Source organism: Morone saxatilis, unplaced genomic scaffold (assembly GCF_004916995.1).
Source record: "Morone saxatilis isolate NCDOM2014 unplaced genomic scaffold, NCSU_SB_2.0 Contig17, whole genome shotgun sequence".
Classification (NCBI taxonomy): Eukaryota; Metazoa; Chordata; class Actinopteri; family Moronidae; genus Morone; species Morone saxatilis.
In genome coordinates this window covers 27,695,119-27,715,423 of record NW_023339729.1, presented here as the reverse complement: position 1 = coordinate 27,715,423, position 20,305 = coordinate 27,695,119, and the positions used below count along the sequence as shown (strand labels likewise).

At 40.1% G+C, this 20,305-nt stretch overlaps 2 protein-coding genes across 2 annotated transcripts; both read right to left on the bottom strand.

Moving 5' to 3' along the window:
* On the bottom strand, positions 1-9,611 carry fam83fb (family with sequence similarity 83 member Fb). The gene is made up of 5 exons (XM_035659528.1): positions 9,035-9,611; positions 3,044-3,211; positions 1,952-2,073; positions 975-1,717; positions 1-627 (listed from the first exon to the last, which is right to left on the bottom strand). The coding sequence occupies exons 1-5, from the start codon at positions 9,518-9,520 to the stop codon at positions 581-583; spliced, it is 1,566 nt and encodes a 521-aa protein (XP_035515421.1). The 5' UTR covers positions 9,521-9,611; the 3' UTR covers positions 1-580.
* Positions 9,612-10,657: 1,046 nt separating this feature from the next.
* On the bottom strand, positions 10,658-15,023 carry LOC118326998 (GRB2-related adapter protein 2-like). Its single transcript, XM_035660163.1, has 6 exons — positions 14,946-15,023; positions 13,221-13,312; positions 12,784-12,906; positions 11,627-11,856; positions 11,441-11,530; positions 10,658-11,316 (listed from the first exon to the last, which is right to left on the bottom strand). The coding sequence occupies exons 1-6, from the start codon at positions 15,021-15,023 to the stop codon at positions 11,045-11,047; spliced, it is 885 nt and encodes a 294-aa protein (XP_035516056.1). The 3' UTR covers positions 10,658-11,044.
* Between the last annotated feature and the right edge of the window lie 5,282 nt (positions 15,024-20,305).

Sequence of the window (20,305 nt, the reverse complement as noted above, 5' to 3'; positions counted from 1 at the left end):
CCATTTTTAAAACCCAAAGACAATTTTTAACAATATGGACAATAAAGTTTCTAACTTAACATACATGGTTTTTAAAGGCAAATATTGTAATAAAATGATCATTCTGTTGTACAAATATAACAAACAATACTAGGAATGTAGTAGTAGTAATTTTGTATTCTGTCTAAAAGCACAGAACCATCCAAATATAAAAAACAATCTGTTGGCACCTTTTGAGTTTTCCTTAACTGAAACCATTTATTAAAGCACGATGAACGAGACGTTCCACAACTTATTAGTGCATCAAACAGACATCGAGAGAGAGAGCTAACAAGATGCAAGTGCTCACGAGGAAACATCTAAGCAAACCTTCCTGCCACACACAAGGGCAGCAGACATCCCACAACACTTCCGAGTTTACATTTGGCACTAACCATACAAAAACGGCATTTGTCAGCACCCGAAGGACTGTACATTCATTTGGTCTTTCCGTGAGGCACTGGATAAAGTACTTACAATATTGCACATTCAAAGTTAGTTTTACGGAAGTCACTTTGCTGTCCGTTTCTGGAAATCTTACTCTTACGCCATTCTGCGGTCCTCAAGACACTTTACAGGCTTGTTTTGGTCGATGTCGACTCTTAACACCTGTGAGACAAAAACAACAGTAGAGATTGGTGAGGTGAGACACACATTACGTACAATTCATCACTAAGGATTCAGAAGATAATCTCTCATATAGTGGTAATATGTCACATATTATTATGTAAAATACTTGACTAAACCAGCATTACTCAAAAGAATTTAGATTATTTGCAATAAAATAAAGAAAGAACCGCTTGCTGTAGGACCCCGAAAGGACAACCCACCGTAACCAGTTGAACCAAGGATTGGTAGATTAGAGAAAAAGAAAAGGGCAGGTTGGGAACCACTGGGTAAGGTTCTTCGATTATTCTCTATTGAGTCTTTATATATCCACTTAATTCCTGACTTACTCTCATTGTCCTGTGCAGTGTTGACAGCTGTATCAGAGTTTGTCTTCCGGCCCAGTTTAGATGCCTTCTTCCATTTTGGTGGAGTTATCACCATAACCTCAAAGTTGTCCTGGTTCTCATCAGTCCGATTGGTTTCAGGGGTTGAAGGGCACGTACTGTCCGCCTGGCTGTTAACCGAAAGCTTACTGGACGATTTCCCCTTCAAAAATCTCTGCCTCCAAGTGACATGCTTTTTCTTGTCCTGCGTGCCTCCGTTGGCCTTCTTGAAGCTTTCGCTCAGGCCTTCTGAGGGCAGCGGACTAAGCCGGTCCATCTTCTCACTGCTGGTCAATCGTGGCCTTTCCAGGTCCATCTCCTCGGGAGCCTCGGCCAGAACTGACTCTTTCCTGGGTCCTCGCTCCTGCAGGGACCCCGTCTTATGTGGGATGTCCCCAAACGCCAGTGCGTATTTGGGGTTATAGTATTTGTGTGCAGGCACCTGGATGTTAGCTTTTCGTGAGTCCCCTAAGCTAACCTGGAAGCGGGATGTGGTTGCTGGGAGAGGCGGGCGTTTGGGCTCTACTTTGGAGCGTAGCGTCGAGGTCACGTTAGCAGCAGGTTGGCTGACGTGGAATTCCTTGTAGAGGTCCATCTTCTCGGAGATGGCGTAAAGCTCACGGAAGTCGCGGTCAAAGAAGTCAACCACCTGTCCCGTCATCACGGTGATCATGTTCCGATCCATACGAGACGTACACCAGGAGAAACTGGGACAGAGACAAATTGTCAGCTTCTTTAGATTCTGTGTGTCCTCATTGGTCCATTAGATTTACAGCAGTTATAAAAACATACTTCACATCAGATCAGATCAGATCTATCATACACCAAGTCAGAAATGTTCAAACCTTCCACATTTGCAATCAACTTACTGTGTACTTAATTAATGCTTTTTAAAATAAAGTAAAAAGCATGCACTGACTGTACACATGCTCAGACCTCACCTGTATGAGCCGAACATGACTTTGTCCCCGTCCACCAGCATGTATTTGTAACAGAGTGAACCAGGCAGTCTGCCGAAGGACAAACCGAAGCCGATTCCATGAAGTGATCTGGCCCGGATGTTCTGCAGCCACAGAGGGTCAAAGTCAGACAGGAACATGGACGGGAAATCAACACAGCCCGCAATGCCAACAGGGTGACGTTATACAGGAGATGACAACAGACCATTTTCACAGCAGCCATTTTGACATTAAATTCATCTGTGTCTGTCACAAAGTGGCCAGTTAATGTGTAATGCAATTTAAAATGTAACTGGAACATGACTGTTATTCTCTAAGTCCACCGCTATTTTAAACTTTATCCACGAGGACCTATAAAATTGAATTCCTCGCTGGTTATAAACATGTCCTGCAGTCAGGCTTTTATCACTGCAGCCACACAAAGGCTGACCAATTGAGTGCCCGCTATGTTTTAACTGTAGTTATAAACGTAGCTGAGATGTATATACGCAGAGTGCAATACAGCTAAACTAAAGCCAGGGACTGTCCTGAAACTTAAAAACTAAAACACTGTAAAAAAGCAAACCTGTGCTGTGCTCTTTGAGAATTAAACTAAACACAGACGCCTCTTTTCTGACGCACTGATGCGCTCATCTGTTTCAGATATCGTATATCTGCTATGTTTTGGCCTCTGCCCACAAGCTTTGCCAGCACACCACTAGCTTCATTTCTGTTTCCATGTCAAGCTAATTTAGTTTTACTCCTTTTACACACACTCAAATTCATATCTGTTCTTTCCAAAAGATCTACTTTTATGTGGCAGAATTCCCAACTAGATGAAATAATTTATGTACAAAACCTTTTTTTGTGAGGCAGTGCTATGAAGGTAATTTGTATCACTCTGAGTAAGGTTACATGAATGAGCCTTTATCAACAGGTCATGACATGATTCTAATTTAATTTCCCCAAGATAATCCAGTTTTAATACGGCTTTCCTGGGAGCCCTGGGTACATGTATTAAACCTTACAATAAAAAAATAAAAAAAGTAAAATAGTCAGTTGATTTTTTTGGTGGTAACTGTGTGTCCTTCTCACCCGAAGGTGCTGTGAGCCGATCTGCAGCCTGGAGCACATATCCAAGAAGTGCGGCACCGCTTGGTTATCCAACAAGATGTAAACGGGCACAGAGCGACGCCCGGCCGCCTCCATCAGGTCCTGCAGGATCTGAGGGTCTGTGAGCATGTCCATCACTATTGCTATTACCTGCAAGAGACACGGTTGAATGGTTTATTTTAAAGGCAATAATAACTATGCTTTGAGAGTGACATGCAGGCGGGACTGCTTATTGCCTGATGATAACCCACTTTATACTTTACTGGCATGGAGCAAATTAAACACGCAAAACACATGTTGGTTAGATTCTAGCTCCAGCTTTGACACAGATACTACAAGAAGACCAATAACAGAAACCAGAATATTTCAGTGAATTTAATTTGGCTGGATTTAAAAAACAGAAGATTCTATGTGGCAAAGCAACTATTTATAACAAACATCTTAATGACTGACTCATGACTTCAGAAACAGCCCATAATGTGCCTCACTTCATGATTCATTATATGTGATCCCTTTGTAGATAACCTTTTCTCCACAAGCCTCCGGTTCAAGTTTTATAAAGGATGGATTTACATTAAAAAAATATATGTTACGTGTTATCATGCTGTGAGGAAGGAAACCACATTGTATACGCTGTAAACATGAATCTCAGGTCAGTCTCCGTATTGTTTTTCATCCTCATTACCTTTATAAAGTCCGAAAGAAATCTATAAAATGCTTTTGGGCAGAATGTCTCTTTAGACAGCTAACAAAGAAACAAAGCTAATCTCTCTGGCTGAAGCACTTTACCACCCAGTGAGACATTCACCCTGAAGGCACGGTGAGGTCATATGAAAGAGTCTTACAGAGGGATAACACAGTGGTTGTGTCCATTGTCGCAAGACCAGCTGCTGAGTTCCAGTCAGGCTTGACAGATCACAGAGATAAAGCTTTACGACAACAAAAGAAGATCAGTGGAGGTATTTAGGATTCAAATCTGTCTCAGTCTTAAGAAATGCTTCCATACAGCTTTCGCTTTCTCCTCCGTCAGAGCGTTGGGTTGGGTAGAGGTTTGCACTTCGCTTTTATCAAATCAAGAAACCAATAGTCAATAGTTGTACATAGACTTTTTCTGCATGGAACTGTAACTTGTAAAAATGACAACTACAGAAAGTTGTTGGAAACCAATATAATGGAGTGTCACTGTGTAAAGCTGCGCTGTATATAAAGGTTGGTATATTCTGTTCTACTGGTAGAGGCAGACAGCCGCCCACCTAGCGTCGGGGGTCTGCTAGAGGTTTCTGCCTCTTAAAAGTTCTCCTAAAAGGAGTTTTTCCTTGCCCTGTCGCCAAGTGCTTGCTCATGGAGACAATAGCTGGTTTTATAAGGAGTACCGTCTAGACCTGCTCTATACGCAAAGTGCCCTGAGATCACTACTGTTGTGATTTGGTGCTATACATACAAAACTGAATTTAAATTGACTTAATCATGCTGCATACATGGTTTGCGCCCAATAATTATATTCAACAATACAAACACGTTGGATGGAATAAAGAACATACTGATCTAACTACTCACACTGATCGGATCATTTTGTTATTATTAGCCTTACCAGTAGTGTAGCTAATGCCAATTATGGCTCAACCGCAACTGTGGATACATTGTTATCTTCTGCATGCATGAGCTGCAAACACAGACACTCCCCCTCTTTCTACCTCCTAAAAACTAAATAAGTAAGGCCGCCGGGTGACAAAGAATGGTTCCAAGTTCACTGTCTTTCATAAAACTGTTATTATTTTCAATATTTGCTGTTGATGCTCACAGATGGAACAAGTGAAGTCGGTCCTCAGAACCTTGCTGATCCCCCATGTAATGTACGTCACACAATTTGAGAAAGACAGCGAGCTATAAGATAAGATAAGCGATAAGATATTCCTTTATTTGTCCTACAATGGGGAAATTCCAATGTTACAGCAACAAAGTTGATAGAGAAAAAAACTGTATAAAAACAGCAAGAGTAGGGAAATAATATAATATAAACACTATGTACAAGAGAAAAAACAGTAAGAATCCAAACGACAGATAACACAAATAGTAGCAGCAAAAAGAAAGTTGCACATGGGCAATAGATTGCACAGTGAATACGACATGGTACTGCATGCTATGATTGGCCGGGGTCCATTGTGTAGTCTGCCACGTCTCCCAACCAAATCAGAATCTGACAAATTCAGGACACAAACATTGTTTAGTCTGATTCCAGCATAAAAGTGAAAATTGTGTTCTCAGGAGGGTACCAGAGAAACGATCTTATCCCTATGGGAATATACATGTGTCCAGCACATGTTGTGCTATACTACTTAGACTTTTTGACATGTTGGCCTGAGAGTGGTTCTAAAGACTGTCTAATATGAAAAATGTTTAAAAAGGGCATGAATGTGCTCAATACATTTTATGACAAGCTGCCCATCAAATTTTGATTCCTCTTACAAGTAGTTGAGATTTTGGCCTCATAGTGGTACAACACAATCGGCCACAGGATTTCTCATCTACAACCATAAAGATATCCAAATGTATCTTCACATGAGTCTGGTGTAGATAAGATATGTAGAACAAAGTGTTGGACGGACAGACAGATGAGTCTGTAGATCATTAATGAATGGTCTGTACAATAATCATGAATGATCTATGAATGCATAGATGTGCAGGCTGAAAGATTTAGAGAGAAAAAGGAGAGAGGTGGTCCTTTCAAACATGTAGGGACATGTTCAATTCAAGTAGAGAATTAAGGTTTAGGAAATGTGTGACATTCAACTGTTCCCACTGTTCACTGAAAAGCAAAGTCATGGAAAAAGTGTCTCTTAAAATTTGCAACAAATGTTCCTCTGTGAGGCAGAAAAGGCCTGTTGTTTCCACTCAGTGTCTCACTGAGGAAAAATGCTGAGTGGACCTGTGAGGGCGAACAACAGAGACACAAGCTGGGACCTGTGTGGACAGAAGACTCTGATAAAACGAGTAAAAACTAAACACAACCAATGAGAAGAAATGTAACATCTGCGTGCCAAGACGAATGTGTCGGGGCCTGGAGAACTGGTTGCTCAACATGTGTTATCTGGAGTGCGTGTGTAGGTGTGTGTGTGTGTGTGTGTGTGGTGTGTTACTGTTTTAAGAATAGCTCCTTCCCTTTCTGATTACCAGCAGGTGGTAGCTGGTATGTTTGTTACATTCCACACACACACACACACACACACACACATCAAGCTCAACAACCTACTGCATAATGATTTAACTTCTTTCTCTGGCATCTTTGGGAAACACCCAAAGAGATAGAAGAACTTCTTAACTTTAGCTGCCAGTTGGTTGCCAGTTCTAATTTATTGAGGAAGATATGAGTAAGTGCAAAAGTAAACAAAACGATCAGCTGACCTGACGTATGCCCGGCGTGGCGAGGTAAGAAGTGGAAGGCGGAACAAGCAGGAAGCAAGGTAAAGCAAAGCAAAGCAAAGCTACTTGTAAAGCACTTTAAAAAGCATACAAGCAGGAAAAAAAAGAGTTGTTCAGCGCTCTAATGCTTCTGAACTTTGAAACCAGGAGGAAGGAAGGAAGGGTGAGAATGTGATCCCACAAAACGAAAAGAACAAAAGAGTGAGGAGAGAGGGGGGAAAGGCAGAAGAACTTCTCAAGAGAATCAAATGGAAATTCACAAATGAGCTGCATAACAAAGACAATCAAAAGACCCCTGAGTATCAGACACATGCGTCTGTCATCCTCCTTCACCCAGTTTTAAAACAGAAGGCACAATGAGGCAGGGCGAGCTGAGCAAGGCCCGGCTCTGTGTGACTGAGCGGGCGGAACAGATGAGTCAGCGGAGCTCCGGCAGTCCATGAGTACATGAGTAAACATTACAAGGGGCAACTCGAACACACAGACTCACTCGAGGCTCTCCGTTACTGTGTGGGGGGGGGTATTAATCACTTCAACATGAATTCACCCCGCCTGGCAACTGAATATAAAGCTGAAGTAAATAAAGTTGTAGTTGTAAGGGCAAAAGTAAAAAGGCCGGATGTATGCGAGGTGGGTAATGTAAAGACATGTACACACGCGTCACATTACATGGCCAAAAGTATACGGACACCTGTGTCCACTTAATGTTTTCATCATCTTGGGTTTTTTCGTGGTTTCTTTCAATTAAAGGTAATCTTAATGCTACGATATAAACCAACTGTGTGGCAACAGTCTGGGGAAGGTCCCATCCTGTTGATTAACTGATCGATTAATCAAAAGGAAATGAATCTACGACAATTGTGATTACTTTTTTTTTAAGAGAATATGCCAATAATTTACTGCTTCCAGCTTCTCGGTTCTGAATATTTGCTGGTTGTCTTAAATCGTCTAAAAATGTCAACTTTATGTATTTGGGTTTTGCACGTTGGTTTGGAAGCAGAGGTCAACAACCTTTACTATCAAAAGAACCATTTTTAACCCCAGATAAAGAAAGAAAAATCCACCCTGGAGCCGCAACACATATTTGATGCTTATAATGCGTTTAATGCAAATTTCCCGCTGGTAGTTGGTAGTGAAAGCAAAAAATCAGTCCATGCACCATTAAATTCTCCATTTTCCTCCAAGACTTCTCTTTTTTGGCTAGTCCATAGCTAGCTAGGGAGACTCAATAGCGACTGTTAGTGAGGTTTGGCAAAAAGGCACCAGGTCAGGACTTAATGGATGACACACATTTAAAAAAAAAATCATTAGGTGTGTAATGGCAACCTATTTATACAAACCTGTAAGAATCACTTTAGGCTCACACCGAGAAATAAACATATTCAAATATACGATATACATTTTTAATTGCCATATAATATTTGTCAAAGCCACAGGGGGCCACATGGAGAGGCGCTACAGAGACGCAGGTTGCCCACCCCCTTAGGGAGGAGAGAGAGTCACACATTGCATTACATGACATTTTATAGACCAAACAGGTCATTATGGAAATAATCTGCTGAGTAATTGATAATTAGATTTGTGAGTCGCAGACCTACTTAATGCCCGCGGTTTTGAAATGACGTGTTCAACCATGTAACATTCTCATGTCCACATACTTTTGGCCACATAGTGTAGCACTGTTGCCCCTCCATGATCGAATAAACCGACCTTACCATGCACCTTTTTCCTTACCGAACATTACTTTTGTCTTTGCCTTGTGTCCTGTATGTTGGCACCACATCTCCTGATTTGTTTGCCATTCAGATTGGTGGTTTTCTGTACCAGTAAAACTCACTGTCCCTTCATTTGCCTCACACACACGTCAGATTATTCCTGCCCCAACAGAATTTTAATGTTTGCAGAAAATAACACCTGTGGTTAGACATAGAGACGGGTGTGCACATACTGTATGAGTATGTGTGGTATGAATGTAATGCAGCTGAAGTGAACTGGGCCAATTGGGTTACTGTGGAAATAACATGTTTCAAGCAGGTGATAAAAGTTTAATATCTTCCTGTATAAACTGCTTCTGTCACCACTTGGCAGCCAACCTCACACCTTTGTCTTAGAATTCCCTTTAACACCTGATGACTTGTTCAGTCCACTGTTTGGTATCTTCAACCTTTTATCACAGCAGTTCACACATCTTTATCTTAATTGTATGAACTACATCATCCTCACGCATGTTTCCACTTTAAGAGCTGTTAATTGGGTATTAATCTTTATTTGTTTTGTATTGTTAGTCTAATAAGTTTGGTAGGCTACATGCATTGTGCCCATTAACATTTTAAGCAAATAATGTTATTATATAATTTATAATATTATTAGAAATGTGGTGGATTTAAAAAGTCGGAGTGTAGTAGGCCTATATCATGCTGATAGCTTTCCAAATATAATGTCTTAATAACACTGAATAATTAAAATGACATTTATAATAATACTTATTATTATTATCATCATCATTATTATTATTATTATCATCATATGACTGCCGTCCACTGTCCTCCTCACCTTGTTGGCCTCCTGGATGAGCCGCCGGACCACCTCTTTGATGTGAGGTCCGTTTTCTTTAGGCGGGTGTGTGTGCACTGCCACCCGGGTCACCCCTCTGAAGAAACCCCCGCTGGGCCAGCCGATGTCCAGCGGCGGCACCTCGGTGTCGGACATCTCGGGCCAATAGGTTGAATGGACCCCCGAATCCGCGTCTGTACCGGCGGCTCCTTGCCCGGACCTGCCCGGCGACGCCTTGCTGTCACCGCCGTCTTCAGCCGAGTCGTACTTTTTGAAAGTGTTCACCAACTGTTTGACTTCTCTGGCCGATAAAAAGTCTTTCATGTTGTCTTCTTTGAGTCGCGTTTTGAAGGCGCCATCTCCATTCTTGAGCAGCTCTTCGATGGCCGCGCGCTGCTCCTCGCTGTAGTAGAACTCCGGTTTGGACTCCGGGATCTTGGCTCCGATGTGGCCGTCCTCCATGCACATCAGCTGGGATTCGGCCATGGCTGTCACCCCTCCTGGAGCTCAGAAACCCTGGCACACCCTGTGGGGTCTGTTCGGTGTCACGCTGAACAGGTGAAATTAAAGCTGGGAAAGTTTACTTACCTGGAGAGAGGTGGGGCTCGAGGCATGGGTTTTCTACCCATGCTGCGTTCAAGTGCAAATGGACTAAAGAGCACTGACATATTAGCACGCCGTAGACACTGCCAAAATGAGCCAATTACTGACAGTATGTGCCTAAAACAAGTTATTCTGAGTTTTTACATTGAATACCAATACTGTTTTTCTTTGTTTATATTATTTTAAATCAAATAAAAACAAAACCTAGCATAGTTCTGTTTGTTTTATTAAATGTATTATATCATGTTTTATTTTTATTCTTGCAACCAAATACACAACTCACCTCTGTACAATTACCAGACTCTTCAAATATACATATAATCCATCTTTAAAAAAAAAAAAAGACCGGTACATTTGAGATTTCCGATCCAAATGATACACTTACAGATGGAACTTGAATGCAGCAGACTTATACTTGGAAAAAGGCTGGTTCTGTGGAAATATGAAGGGTTGTAAGGAACTCCTCTTTCCCTTCTAGGCTTTGTTAATGCTGCAACAACAGACCAGGTAATAAACTGAGCAAAGAGCAAATTTCTGTATAGGCCAAACAAGATATGCTGTTTCATATGCCTTCACAAGGTGAATGGGAACACTCTGAACTTCATCTGAATCATGAAATGTAAATTTGCATTATTCACTCTTGAGGGTGTGTATATAAACTAATACCTGTGTGTTCGGCATAAATAAGCATTCATGACACTGTACATACTGAGCTCTAAATGTCTCACACTGTATACACAAGCCTTTGCTTCTAGTGTTCACTTTTCAGTTTTTAAGAAGAAAACTTGTTTACCTTTGCAGACATGATCACAATACACAAAATGGATGTGGATATGGATAATATATGAATGTTTTTCCTGAGTATTAAGTATTATCAACTCTCAATAATGACGGTCATCATTGTTTTTTTATTAAAAATAAAACATTTTGAAAATAAATATCTTGTATATTGTAGGTTACATTTTTATCAAACATTCAGACCAAATTCTGTAAAAAAAAAAAAAAAGGGGAGATGTGTGATCTAACAGGTAACTACAGTATATGACCGTGTAATCGGTTCAACTTATATGTGTTCAGCATCAGTCACGTTGTAAAAGCAGATGTCAGTATTTCAAATGTCTTATAAATACATGTATTTATATTGACTCCTTACGTGATAAGGTATGTCTTTAACAGTAAGTTTGCCATGACGAGAAACAGAGATCCATGTACAGTATGTGTGTGCTTAAACCAACAAGTTAGTCTTCATATTTATTCTAGGCAACTTACACTTTCCTTCACAGGACACTTTTGCTGATAGTTTAGGGTTGTGACTTTCTGTAAGTTCGGGTAAAGTTTCAAGAATTTGCATTAGTCATATGGCACAGTTAATGTACTATTACATGCATTTCCCTGTTTGTGTTCCTCTCAGATGGGTTTGGTGTAGTTGGTGGGGAACAGGCCTGTCTTGTCCCTCAGCTGGCCTCTCCACCAGGCCGGATCAGAGCAGTCCAGGACCTTAATGATATCGCCAGCACTGAACTCCAGCTCGTCCATCTCTTCAGCGTGGAAACTGTACAGAGCTCTGACCTTCAGCGTGGAGGAGGCTTTGCGCTGCGCACAGAGGAGGAGGACGTACAGGATGACACACAGACCCACCACGAACCAAGTGTCACTGAACTTTACAGGACCAAAAATCTCTTGGGTGGGTAATATTGGAGCTGCGTTACGTTTCAACTTCCTATTTCTTGTTTGCTGAGATTTCTAGACCAGCAGGGTATGCACAGAAAAACAAACACACACACATACAGAACTGTTGAGTACCTTTCGCGGCGCAGGTGTGGGTGGGAGGTCGGGGAGCGGAGGAGTGGGGAGAGGTGGAGGAGTGGGGAGAGGTGGAAAGACGGCTCTTTGCTGTTGGAGACCAAAATGTCATAATTTAAGTTATTTTTTTAACCTCTCATTCAACTAAAAGCTTTTAATTTGAAAATGTTAATACTAACACTGTACTTGGACTACAAACACATTGCAGTGAGTGGACATGTCTTACATATGTTGCTATGAGTAGGTTTCCTACCTGTTGTTCCATCTCTTTTAGGAATATCGGACAATGTTTGGAGATAGAATTTTTTTTGTAATATTCCACCAGCTGGTTGAGAGAAGGGAACTTCTGTGACCAGAGGTAATACTGCCCTCTGCTGTCCCGCATCACCTTGAAGTGCTGCACATCTGCTGCATGTCTACAGTGGAGTAAAAATAAAGAGAATGCTTTATTTTTCTTTTCTTATGTAATATAGAGCGCAGCCAGACAGAAGGAGACAAATTAGATGAATAAGAACAGAATGTAAAGGGAGGAGAATTTGGATGCACAGCAAGGCGCTCTGATAGAAATACATTTAACAAAAGCTATGAGAGATTGAGATGAGGGAGAGATATGGAGGGAGGAAGGAAAGACAAGAAGATAGCACACAAAAGAAGACACCACTGCCCTTTTAAAAGACACTTTTTCATCATCAAAAAGTAAAACAGATGTTACAGTAAACTTAACATGAACTGTTACATCAGTCCCTCAAAAGTTTTGTGAGATGCTTGTCTTGCTCGTTACAAAGTGTCACATTTGTACGGATTGGACGGTCCTATATCGTGATGTTAACCATGTGCTCCTGGGTGAGTGTCACTGAATAGGCAGGCTTTGTCGGAAGTCAGGAAGCTGTAGACTCTACATTTCTATCATTTCAGTCAAGACCTGTTACAAGGTGCATTCAGGTACTATGAGGAGCCTTAGCTAATATTGGTTATGACATCCCACAATTGATGTCACACTATTGCAAGCAGTAAAGTTTCTCAGAGAGAATGTGCATCTGCTGGAGGAAGTGGTGTGGCCAAATAGTTATTAGTAGAAAAAAAAATTAAATGTGCAAATGCAATAACTAATTGTGGCTTGTTCTAGCCCACACTGATGTGATGGTGACGCAGAATAGAGAGAAGACAGAAGAGAGAGGGGGGGAACTGGTGGCTGAACAAAAATAAGACTGACAGGCCTCAAACACAAAAGAAAATGAAAATATATTGGAAAAGTGAAATTAAAACGGGCATCAACCTAGTTGGAAAATAGAAACCATATCTTTCTAGCTCTATATACAGATCCAAACACATAATGGGTGTACCTGACAGATATGGAGAAGTGACCCAGGGTTGCAGTTTGGCTTCCCCGAATGAGAAAGGCCCCCACAGGCTCTGACATCAGCTTCTGCTGGGCGTCGCTTCGACTGGAGTCCTCCTGGTACCAGCTGGAGTCACAGAGGAGGCAGAAAATGACAGAGCTTTCATAAGATACCAAAACCAGCTCAATAAAAATTCATGTATTTTTTAGTGTGACGTGATGACTTTCTTTCCATTTGTGAGTCTCAATCTTAGCATTTCATCTAAAATTTCAAACTTAGGCAATAACATTACACTTTTTGGTTTACAAACAGTTCCCTCATTCATGTTGTTTCCTCTTATGTAAAGATAACTTCATCCCATCCTTCTATGTAATTAAAAAAAAAGACTACAGTGCATACATTTCTCTTTCATTTTCTCTTTGGCTCTATGTGAGTTTTACCTGGGCAGATCCATGTCGATATAGTTTTGGGGTACAAAGCCCTCAACTCCATTGAGTTCTGCCTTGTACCAGTTTCCAGTGGTCTGCAGAATCTGACACAGACATGAGACACAATTACATAAGACCAGTTTGCATCGAGCTGAATATTCTCCACAGCAGTCTTTACATAACACTGGTTTGGAGGTACAGCAGAAATTAAATGGGGAGAAAACGTACACAAAGTACAGTCACCTTTGGTGCTGCAGTTTGCAACTTTTTCTGCAATGCAATAATTTCCTGATCTGATTTAAAGGGCTGGTCACAAAAAAACTATACTTTTTTTCCAGAGCTGTAGGGTACCTGGAGGAATAGAGGCATATGTATAACAATATGTTACACAATAAACAGCAGTGTTTATTGTCGTCCTAACACAAGAAGTCATAGACAAATTATGGCCAAATCAATAACTAAAATTGACAAAGATAGGACTTCAGGAAATATCTGATCAATGAATATGTAGGTAAGGATTATGGATTACATATGTAAGACCTGACAAAGCAGTCAATGCTAACTGCTGGTACCGGACAGTTTTTGACACTCTGTAGATTTGGTGTTGACACAGTGGTACTAAAAATAGAGACAACCAGTCCTCCTTGTTTATCAGCTGATCAGCTTCCTCCATTCCACTTTCTTACTACACAAAAAAACTTTCTAGTCAGAGTTCCTTTAGTTACTTTGGTGCTGTGCAAAGTGAAACAGATTTTTCTCATGTTTATAATTAGCTACTGTGGGTGTGGGCATGTTTGTGTGTGTGTAGGTGGTTTGTGACTTAGGGTTTTGTGGAGGCTGAATGCTTTGTTTGCATTTGATCCCTTTATCTTTTATGTTGCACTTTCTTTTTATTATTGTACATATTTATTTACTGTATTTTATCGAAGCTACTTACTATGCAGTTAAGTTAGTGTATACATTTGAATAAAAGGCACAATGAGATTTATGGGCACCTGAAATTAAAAGACTAGAATTTTACATTTTTTAAATTATCTTATTTGTTTAATAATAATGATTTAATTGTTTTTAACCTTGCCCTAATAAGTACTATCAAACAGTTAATTATTGAATCAGGGATTAAGAGTGAAGGATGAGGTCTATAAATATCACTGTGATTTAAGAGGAACACTAACATGTCAATTAGTGGTTTCGGTGTGAAAGTCACAAGCTTCGACCATGTGCAAACACAGAACTTGTTAAACTCTGCTTGCCGGACTAGAATAGTGAAAACACGTTTGCATTATTTGCTTGAATATTGTTACTATTAATACTTTCACTGCTGCCACTGGAGCTGCGTGGTCAATGCATTAATATTTACTTGCACTTACTTTCTTTTTTACATTTTATAACAGAAGCCCAAAAAGACATACAGATTGCACTGCAGTAACAGTGAAATTAGGAAATGAACACATTTCCATAACTTTGTGCACAAACTATTGAAAATGACACATGTTGTGTGACGCCATAGCTGTTCATGCTGTATGAGTGTGCTGAACTTATCTAGGGACACCGATTTACATAAAACGTCCGCCAGCACCTTATCAACAGTCTGCTATTTGAATGTTTTCCATATTGAAAGCTATTTATAACTTGATATTGGGTTTTCCACTATACAACAAAGTTGTAAATATATAAGAGTGAGGAGTGAGTGGTCGGTGTGAGTGTGTTGTATAGTGTGTGCGTATGTTCCTTAACCTGCAATTGCTCTCCCTTCCTGAAGCTGAGTTCATCATCGGCTGTGGCTTTATAGTCGTACTTGGCTGTAGCCTCCATGTTAAAGCGTCTAAAAGAGGTAAAACAAATAAAAGGTACAAATGTATGTGCACATTTACAAATGGTAAAGCTGAACAAGCATTTATTTTACTTAACAGGTACATTTCTAGTTTTATTAACCTTAGGAAGTAGCCAATAAGCTGACATGCTTACAGCCTATAGCTGTACGTATACATGTCTGTACATATAAATTGCATATGTTTTTTTAAATGTGATGCAGGTCCTAATTACATGTAAAAATACAGGCATTAAAGGGAACAGCAGTTCTATCTGTAACCTGGAAATCTAAAATTCACAGGAACACATTTCTGATATCTGCAGTCCAAAAGCACCACAAAAAAGTCTTCAATCTTTCATTTTTCTTCAACACACGTTAAAGAAATTGATTTGACAGATGAAACCAATAAGCTATCGCAAGCTTCACCTGGAGTTTATTTCATGAGAAGTGGAATTGGATCCAGTACACCTTCAGTGCAGTAAGAGGAAAGTATTGACAGCTCAGAAAACTATAAAATAATTCAAAATGACAATTTGTGCCTCATGGAAGAGACAGAAACATTGTGTTACTCACCATGTATGTGTTGTCCTCCCTGCAGAGCTGAGATCGTAGAGTTTACAAAGAGAAGTGACAAACTCCTGCTGTGGGCTTACAGGAAGCACAGTCAGACTGCAGCTAACACTTTCTGCTGCTACTGACCACTTGCACACAGTCACAGGAACTCATACTGAAATAGACTCAGGTGCAAAGACATGCACAAAAAGGTCATAACTAGCATGCACAGCACTAGTGTGTAGGAAGCAATACATTATGACATATTTAGGTCTAAAGTGACTGCATGACTGGCAGCGTAGAAAACAAAGCTGAAGGCTCTAGAAAGAGCTAATAAGTTGATTTTGTTTTTTAATATTGTTCAAGAATAAACTTTCACAATTTCTCAATCTAAAATGAATGACGGAGTTCTTTCGCTGTATGGTCATTACAGGATAGGATAAAATGCTAACAGGAAGCTAACAAGAAGGTAACATGCTAAACATCAGCATGTTCCATCCAGTAGTTGTTTACATGTGTAACATACAAATAGGAATGTTAGACCTTTATATGGAGTTGTACACGTAATATAGAATGCTAAGTAAAATTAGCATTAAGCTTAAAGTATATGAGCCTAAGAACATCTGGGGTTGAGGAAGTACTTATACTTACTACTTATATTTAAATATCAACTCAGAGTTAGTTAAATACTCTTTAGTCAGACTAGTAAGTAAAATTATGTATCTATGGATATGTGAATTATTCATCACCTCGCTTGAACCTTACCCTACAAAACTGAGTCTACAGTAGGTTGTCAAACAGGTGGTAGGATGTGTGAATGTCAGTGTAAGGGTTCAATATTGCTGTAGTGCTTATATTTGCCACATGATGACAGCAAACTACAAGAAAAAGCAGAACATTGGACATTAAGATTCTCTGTTTTTCATTGGCACTAACTTCTCCCAGTCTCATGGATTCGCAGGGACATAACAGGGAATGAATAAAGGTTTTTGTCCTTTTCTACAAAGACATTCAGGTTTCATTGGACCTTGAGTCTTTCATTGAGAATATAAGAAGTATCTCTTTGCACTCACTTGCAAGTCAATTAATATCTTAAATGTCATATGTGTTTCAGTGGATATTATAGACCCACATCAGACCATATTTTTCTTAAGAAAACATGGAAAGCCTCCACCACCAGTTTGAGGAGGAGGGGAGGGGGGTCTCCTAGAATAACAGTGTCAATATTGTTCTTTGTTGTTAATTGGGAAAAATCTTTTTGAGGTGTATAATTTAATAGATATAAGTTTTGGTAATAACTGAATCCAGTCTAACCTCTAAGAGTTTTCATTTGCACATTTGTAAAGCCAAATCAATTTACCACCAAGCTACTAACTGTTCCTTCACTGCAAGACTTTTTGTGAGTTAAAATTAACCTGATTCTGATTCTAGTATTAAAATAAAACTAAAATTCTACAGTGGCTCTGTGAACCTTCACTAAGGCAAAGGGGTGCTGCAGGTATAATGTTAACCATGTTCATTGCTTACCGTGCTAGCATGCTTACATTTGCTAATTAGCACTAAACACAAAGTATAGCTTAAGTTAATAGGAATGTCATTAGCTTTGCAAGAATGAACAAGTGAAAGAATGAATTAATAACTGTGTTGCATGGCAATTATTCAACAGTTCTTGAGACAATTCACGCCGATTTGCCAATTCCCCACACAGTGACATAATAGAACAGATAGATAATAGAAAACAGCTTCGCGGAGCATAGGATTTTTTTTTTTTAAGCACTCGTGCCGCCCCTCCATGTGTCATGAAAAAGTGCCGCCCTGGGCGGCTGCCCGCTTCGCTTCGCCCATGCCCAAAACCGCCACTGAACCCACCTAATGGTTGTTGAGATATTTCCATCTGGAGTGGTGGACCGACTGCAGCTAGCAAGGCTCATTACCAACCCAGTCACATAGGGTTGAACTTTTGAGCATTTTAAACTGATAATTGTTCAATTGATATTCCAGTTTTATTAGATTGCCAAATCCTACAGTCATATATCAATCCTGCATGCATTATTTATTCATGTGTCCTTAAGTATGAAAACAAGTTCAGTTCTAACAAAACTTAATTCACAAGTTTTTGTTACAGGATTATAGGGCTGGATTTATTTTGTATTGTATATTATATGATATATTTTGATTTCCCTTGTTGAATTACCAGTATACAAGCCCTGTAAGGTTTTGGCTTGAAAGCCTTCTTTCATGTGTATCTAAATTAACACAATGGAACAAACCACTATGCTCCATGTAGTAGAAAACAAGCTGAGAGTGTGATCACACCTGTAGTGTCAGGTAAATTATCAGAAACAGAAATACAGAAGGTGAGGAAGGATGTAAGAAGGAGACATGTAGAGAAGGAGAAGACGGAGGTATAGTTTTATATAAAATAAATGAGTCGAAACGAGAGAAGCGGAGCAGAGGTGGGAGCAACAGTCAGCTAAGAAAAGGAATAAGAGAGGACAGACTAGACAGACAGTGAGAGACAGAAACAGAAAGTGTTGGAGGTGAGAGGATGCAGATGGTGGCAATGCAGGCAAATACTGCCACCCCCAACACTCTCCCTCAGATATTCACAGTCAGTCTCAGCAGTTGGCCTGCCATGAACGCTCAGATCCCCGCATGGCGTTCGGTGGGGATTTGATCCTGCGACGAGGCTGAAAGCAAATGCGTTTTCTTTCTTTTTAAAAAGCGAGGCAGGTTCCTGGCAATCAGCATTCCCACCATGAGAGGTTGATGAATGGACCCCATGTACCTTCATATATTTGTATGTGTGTGTATTGCTGTGTGTTTTTTTTTTTAACAATGCCACAAGAATCACTTACCTCTCCATAGCTGTTGCCAAGGTGACCTACAACTGTACGTGTATCTATTGTTATGCAGCCTATTATGCAGCATCATGAAAAACAAAACAGGTACAGGTACAGGTTTAACTATTCAAATGAGAAAGACATGCTATTGACTATTGTTTAATGGCCTGAGCCCATGAAAAATCCCATCTAGCTTCATGACAGAGACCATAAAACTGTGTTTAAACAGGTGGACAGAACTCGTATATAGCTCAGTGCAGAGCTGCCATTCAACACTGATGGGTCCGTTAATTCTGTTCAGTGTGCGTGACTGTGTGCATGCCTGCGGGTGTTAAAACTCTGTGCGACAGTTGCATCTTTTAGGCGTCCAGGGACTTCAAACTCTGGAGAAAGAGTGAGTGCAAATGGAAGAGGGAATGACTGAGAGCAAGACGGATGTGTTTGACAACAGAGATATGTAATAAATATTCTGTGAGAAAACACCACATTTCATTCGGTTCACCTTACCTAACTCTACTCATCTCCCTCCTCCTGAAAGCCCTGTCCAAGTCTGAAAAGGCAGAGGGAGTGAAAGGAAGTGAAGAAGAAGGGAAAGATTTTGACTTTTGAAGTTCTTTCGACAAAACAGCTCCCTGAAATTCTAAAAAGACAAAAAATAGCCTCCTCAGGATTTGAAAACAGCAAGATCAACAATATCTTGGCTTTCAGCACTACAGACTTCTCCCTATTCATAAATCAGGCAGCAGTGCCCTGTTAGAAAACACCTTCAAACCACAGAAAGAAGGTTTGAAATGAAAAATGTAATTTCAGATTCAGCCATTACAATCTAAGCTTCAGATCTCATTAAAATTGTAAATTGATGATAATTTGGATGACCAGTGGACCCTGATAAAGCAGGATGATAAAATATTAGGCCCTTTACTTCCCTTTCACTGTTAAATCATTTAACTATGCGATCCATCTGCCTTCTTTAATACAGTAAGTAATTGTTCCACACTTTTAGGTTCAAAATTCACAGCCTCACATCAGCAAGCAGCTTTGTAAAAATACAAATTACAATTACAAACAAACTAACAAAAAAAATAATAATTAAAGATTGGTATTGGGGCCAATCCAGTCATATTTTAATGGATCGGTGACTTAAATAAAGCTGATCAAAATATTATCCTTTCGTACCGAGGCTCCACCTCAGCCTGCTGTTGTTGCAGTGCTGCTCAGTTATGAAAGCCGGGCTGTGGGGGGAATATTTTGTTGCATATGCAAGTTAATATTAGAGTGTGTGAATACGAATGTTTGTGTAAACTGGTGACTCTGAATTGTGAGACCCAAACTGGCAAAAATAACGTTACACAGATTCACTTAGCTCCAGCTCTAACTTTCTCTTTCTCATTAGCAAAAAGCGATGTACAATACATTCAGGGAGCAGCTTCTAATTTTTTGCCAGCGCTGACTGTTCGTCCTTTCATCCTTCGATAGGTGAAGGTGTAACTAATGAAATGTGTTAATACTGTATGTGCCTCTCCTCAGGCTCTGTGGGCCTCGGCTCAGGTTCCTCCTCCTCCTCCTCCCTTGTGGCACTGGCTGGTGAATCTGAGGAATCTGGGAGTATATGAAGGCTGAGGAGCTGCACTTGAAGGCCTCTTGGCCACTTGTGTTGCCTTCTTACACCCAAACTATGTATTGTGAGCTACTTTGTCAGGACTTGTTGTCAGGTTAATGTCAGAAAGATGTTTGCTTTGAAGACTGATTTAAACTTTTATATCAATAATTTAAACTTTTCATTTATCCACTTTCTCTTATCCAGACATGTCTATAGCTGCTCTATAGCTATAGCTTCAGCCTGACATTGGAAATTTGTCTGCAAAGTCACAACCCGGCTCAAGGCTGGA

Excerpts from the sequence above, each read along its gene's own strand:
- fam83fb (XM_035659528.1), bottom strand. The coding sequence starts at position 9,520 with ATGGCCGAATCCCAGCTGATGTGCATGGAGGACGGCCACATCGGAGCC. Across the intron at positions 2,074-3,043 it reads TCGGCTCACAGCACCTTCGG|AACATCCGGGCCAGATCACT; the intron begins GTGAGAAGGACA and ends CTGTGGCTGCAG. Across the intron at positions 1,718-1,951 it reads GTCATGTTCGGCTCATACAG|TTTCTCCTGGTGTACGTCTC; the intron begins GTGAGGTCTGAG and ends TCTCTGTCCCAG.
- LOC118326998 (XM_035660163.1), bottom strand. The coding sequence starts at position 15,023 with ATGGAGGCTACAGCCAAGTACGACTATAAAGCCACAGCCGATGATGAA. Across the intron at positions 12,907-13,220 it reads ATCGACATGGATCTGCCCAG|CTGGTACCAGGAGGACTCCA; the intron begins GTAAAACTCACA and ends CTGTGACTCCAG. Across the intron at positions 11,857-12,783 it reads CACTTCTCCATATCTGTCAG|ACATGCAGCAGATGTGCAGC; the intron begins GTACACCCATTA and ends ACTCCACTGTAG.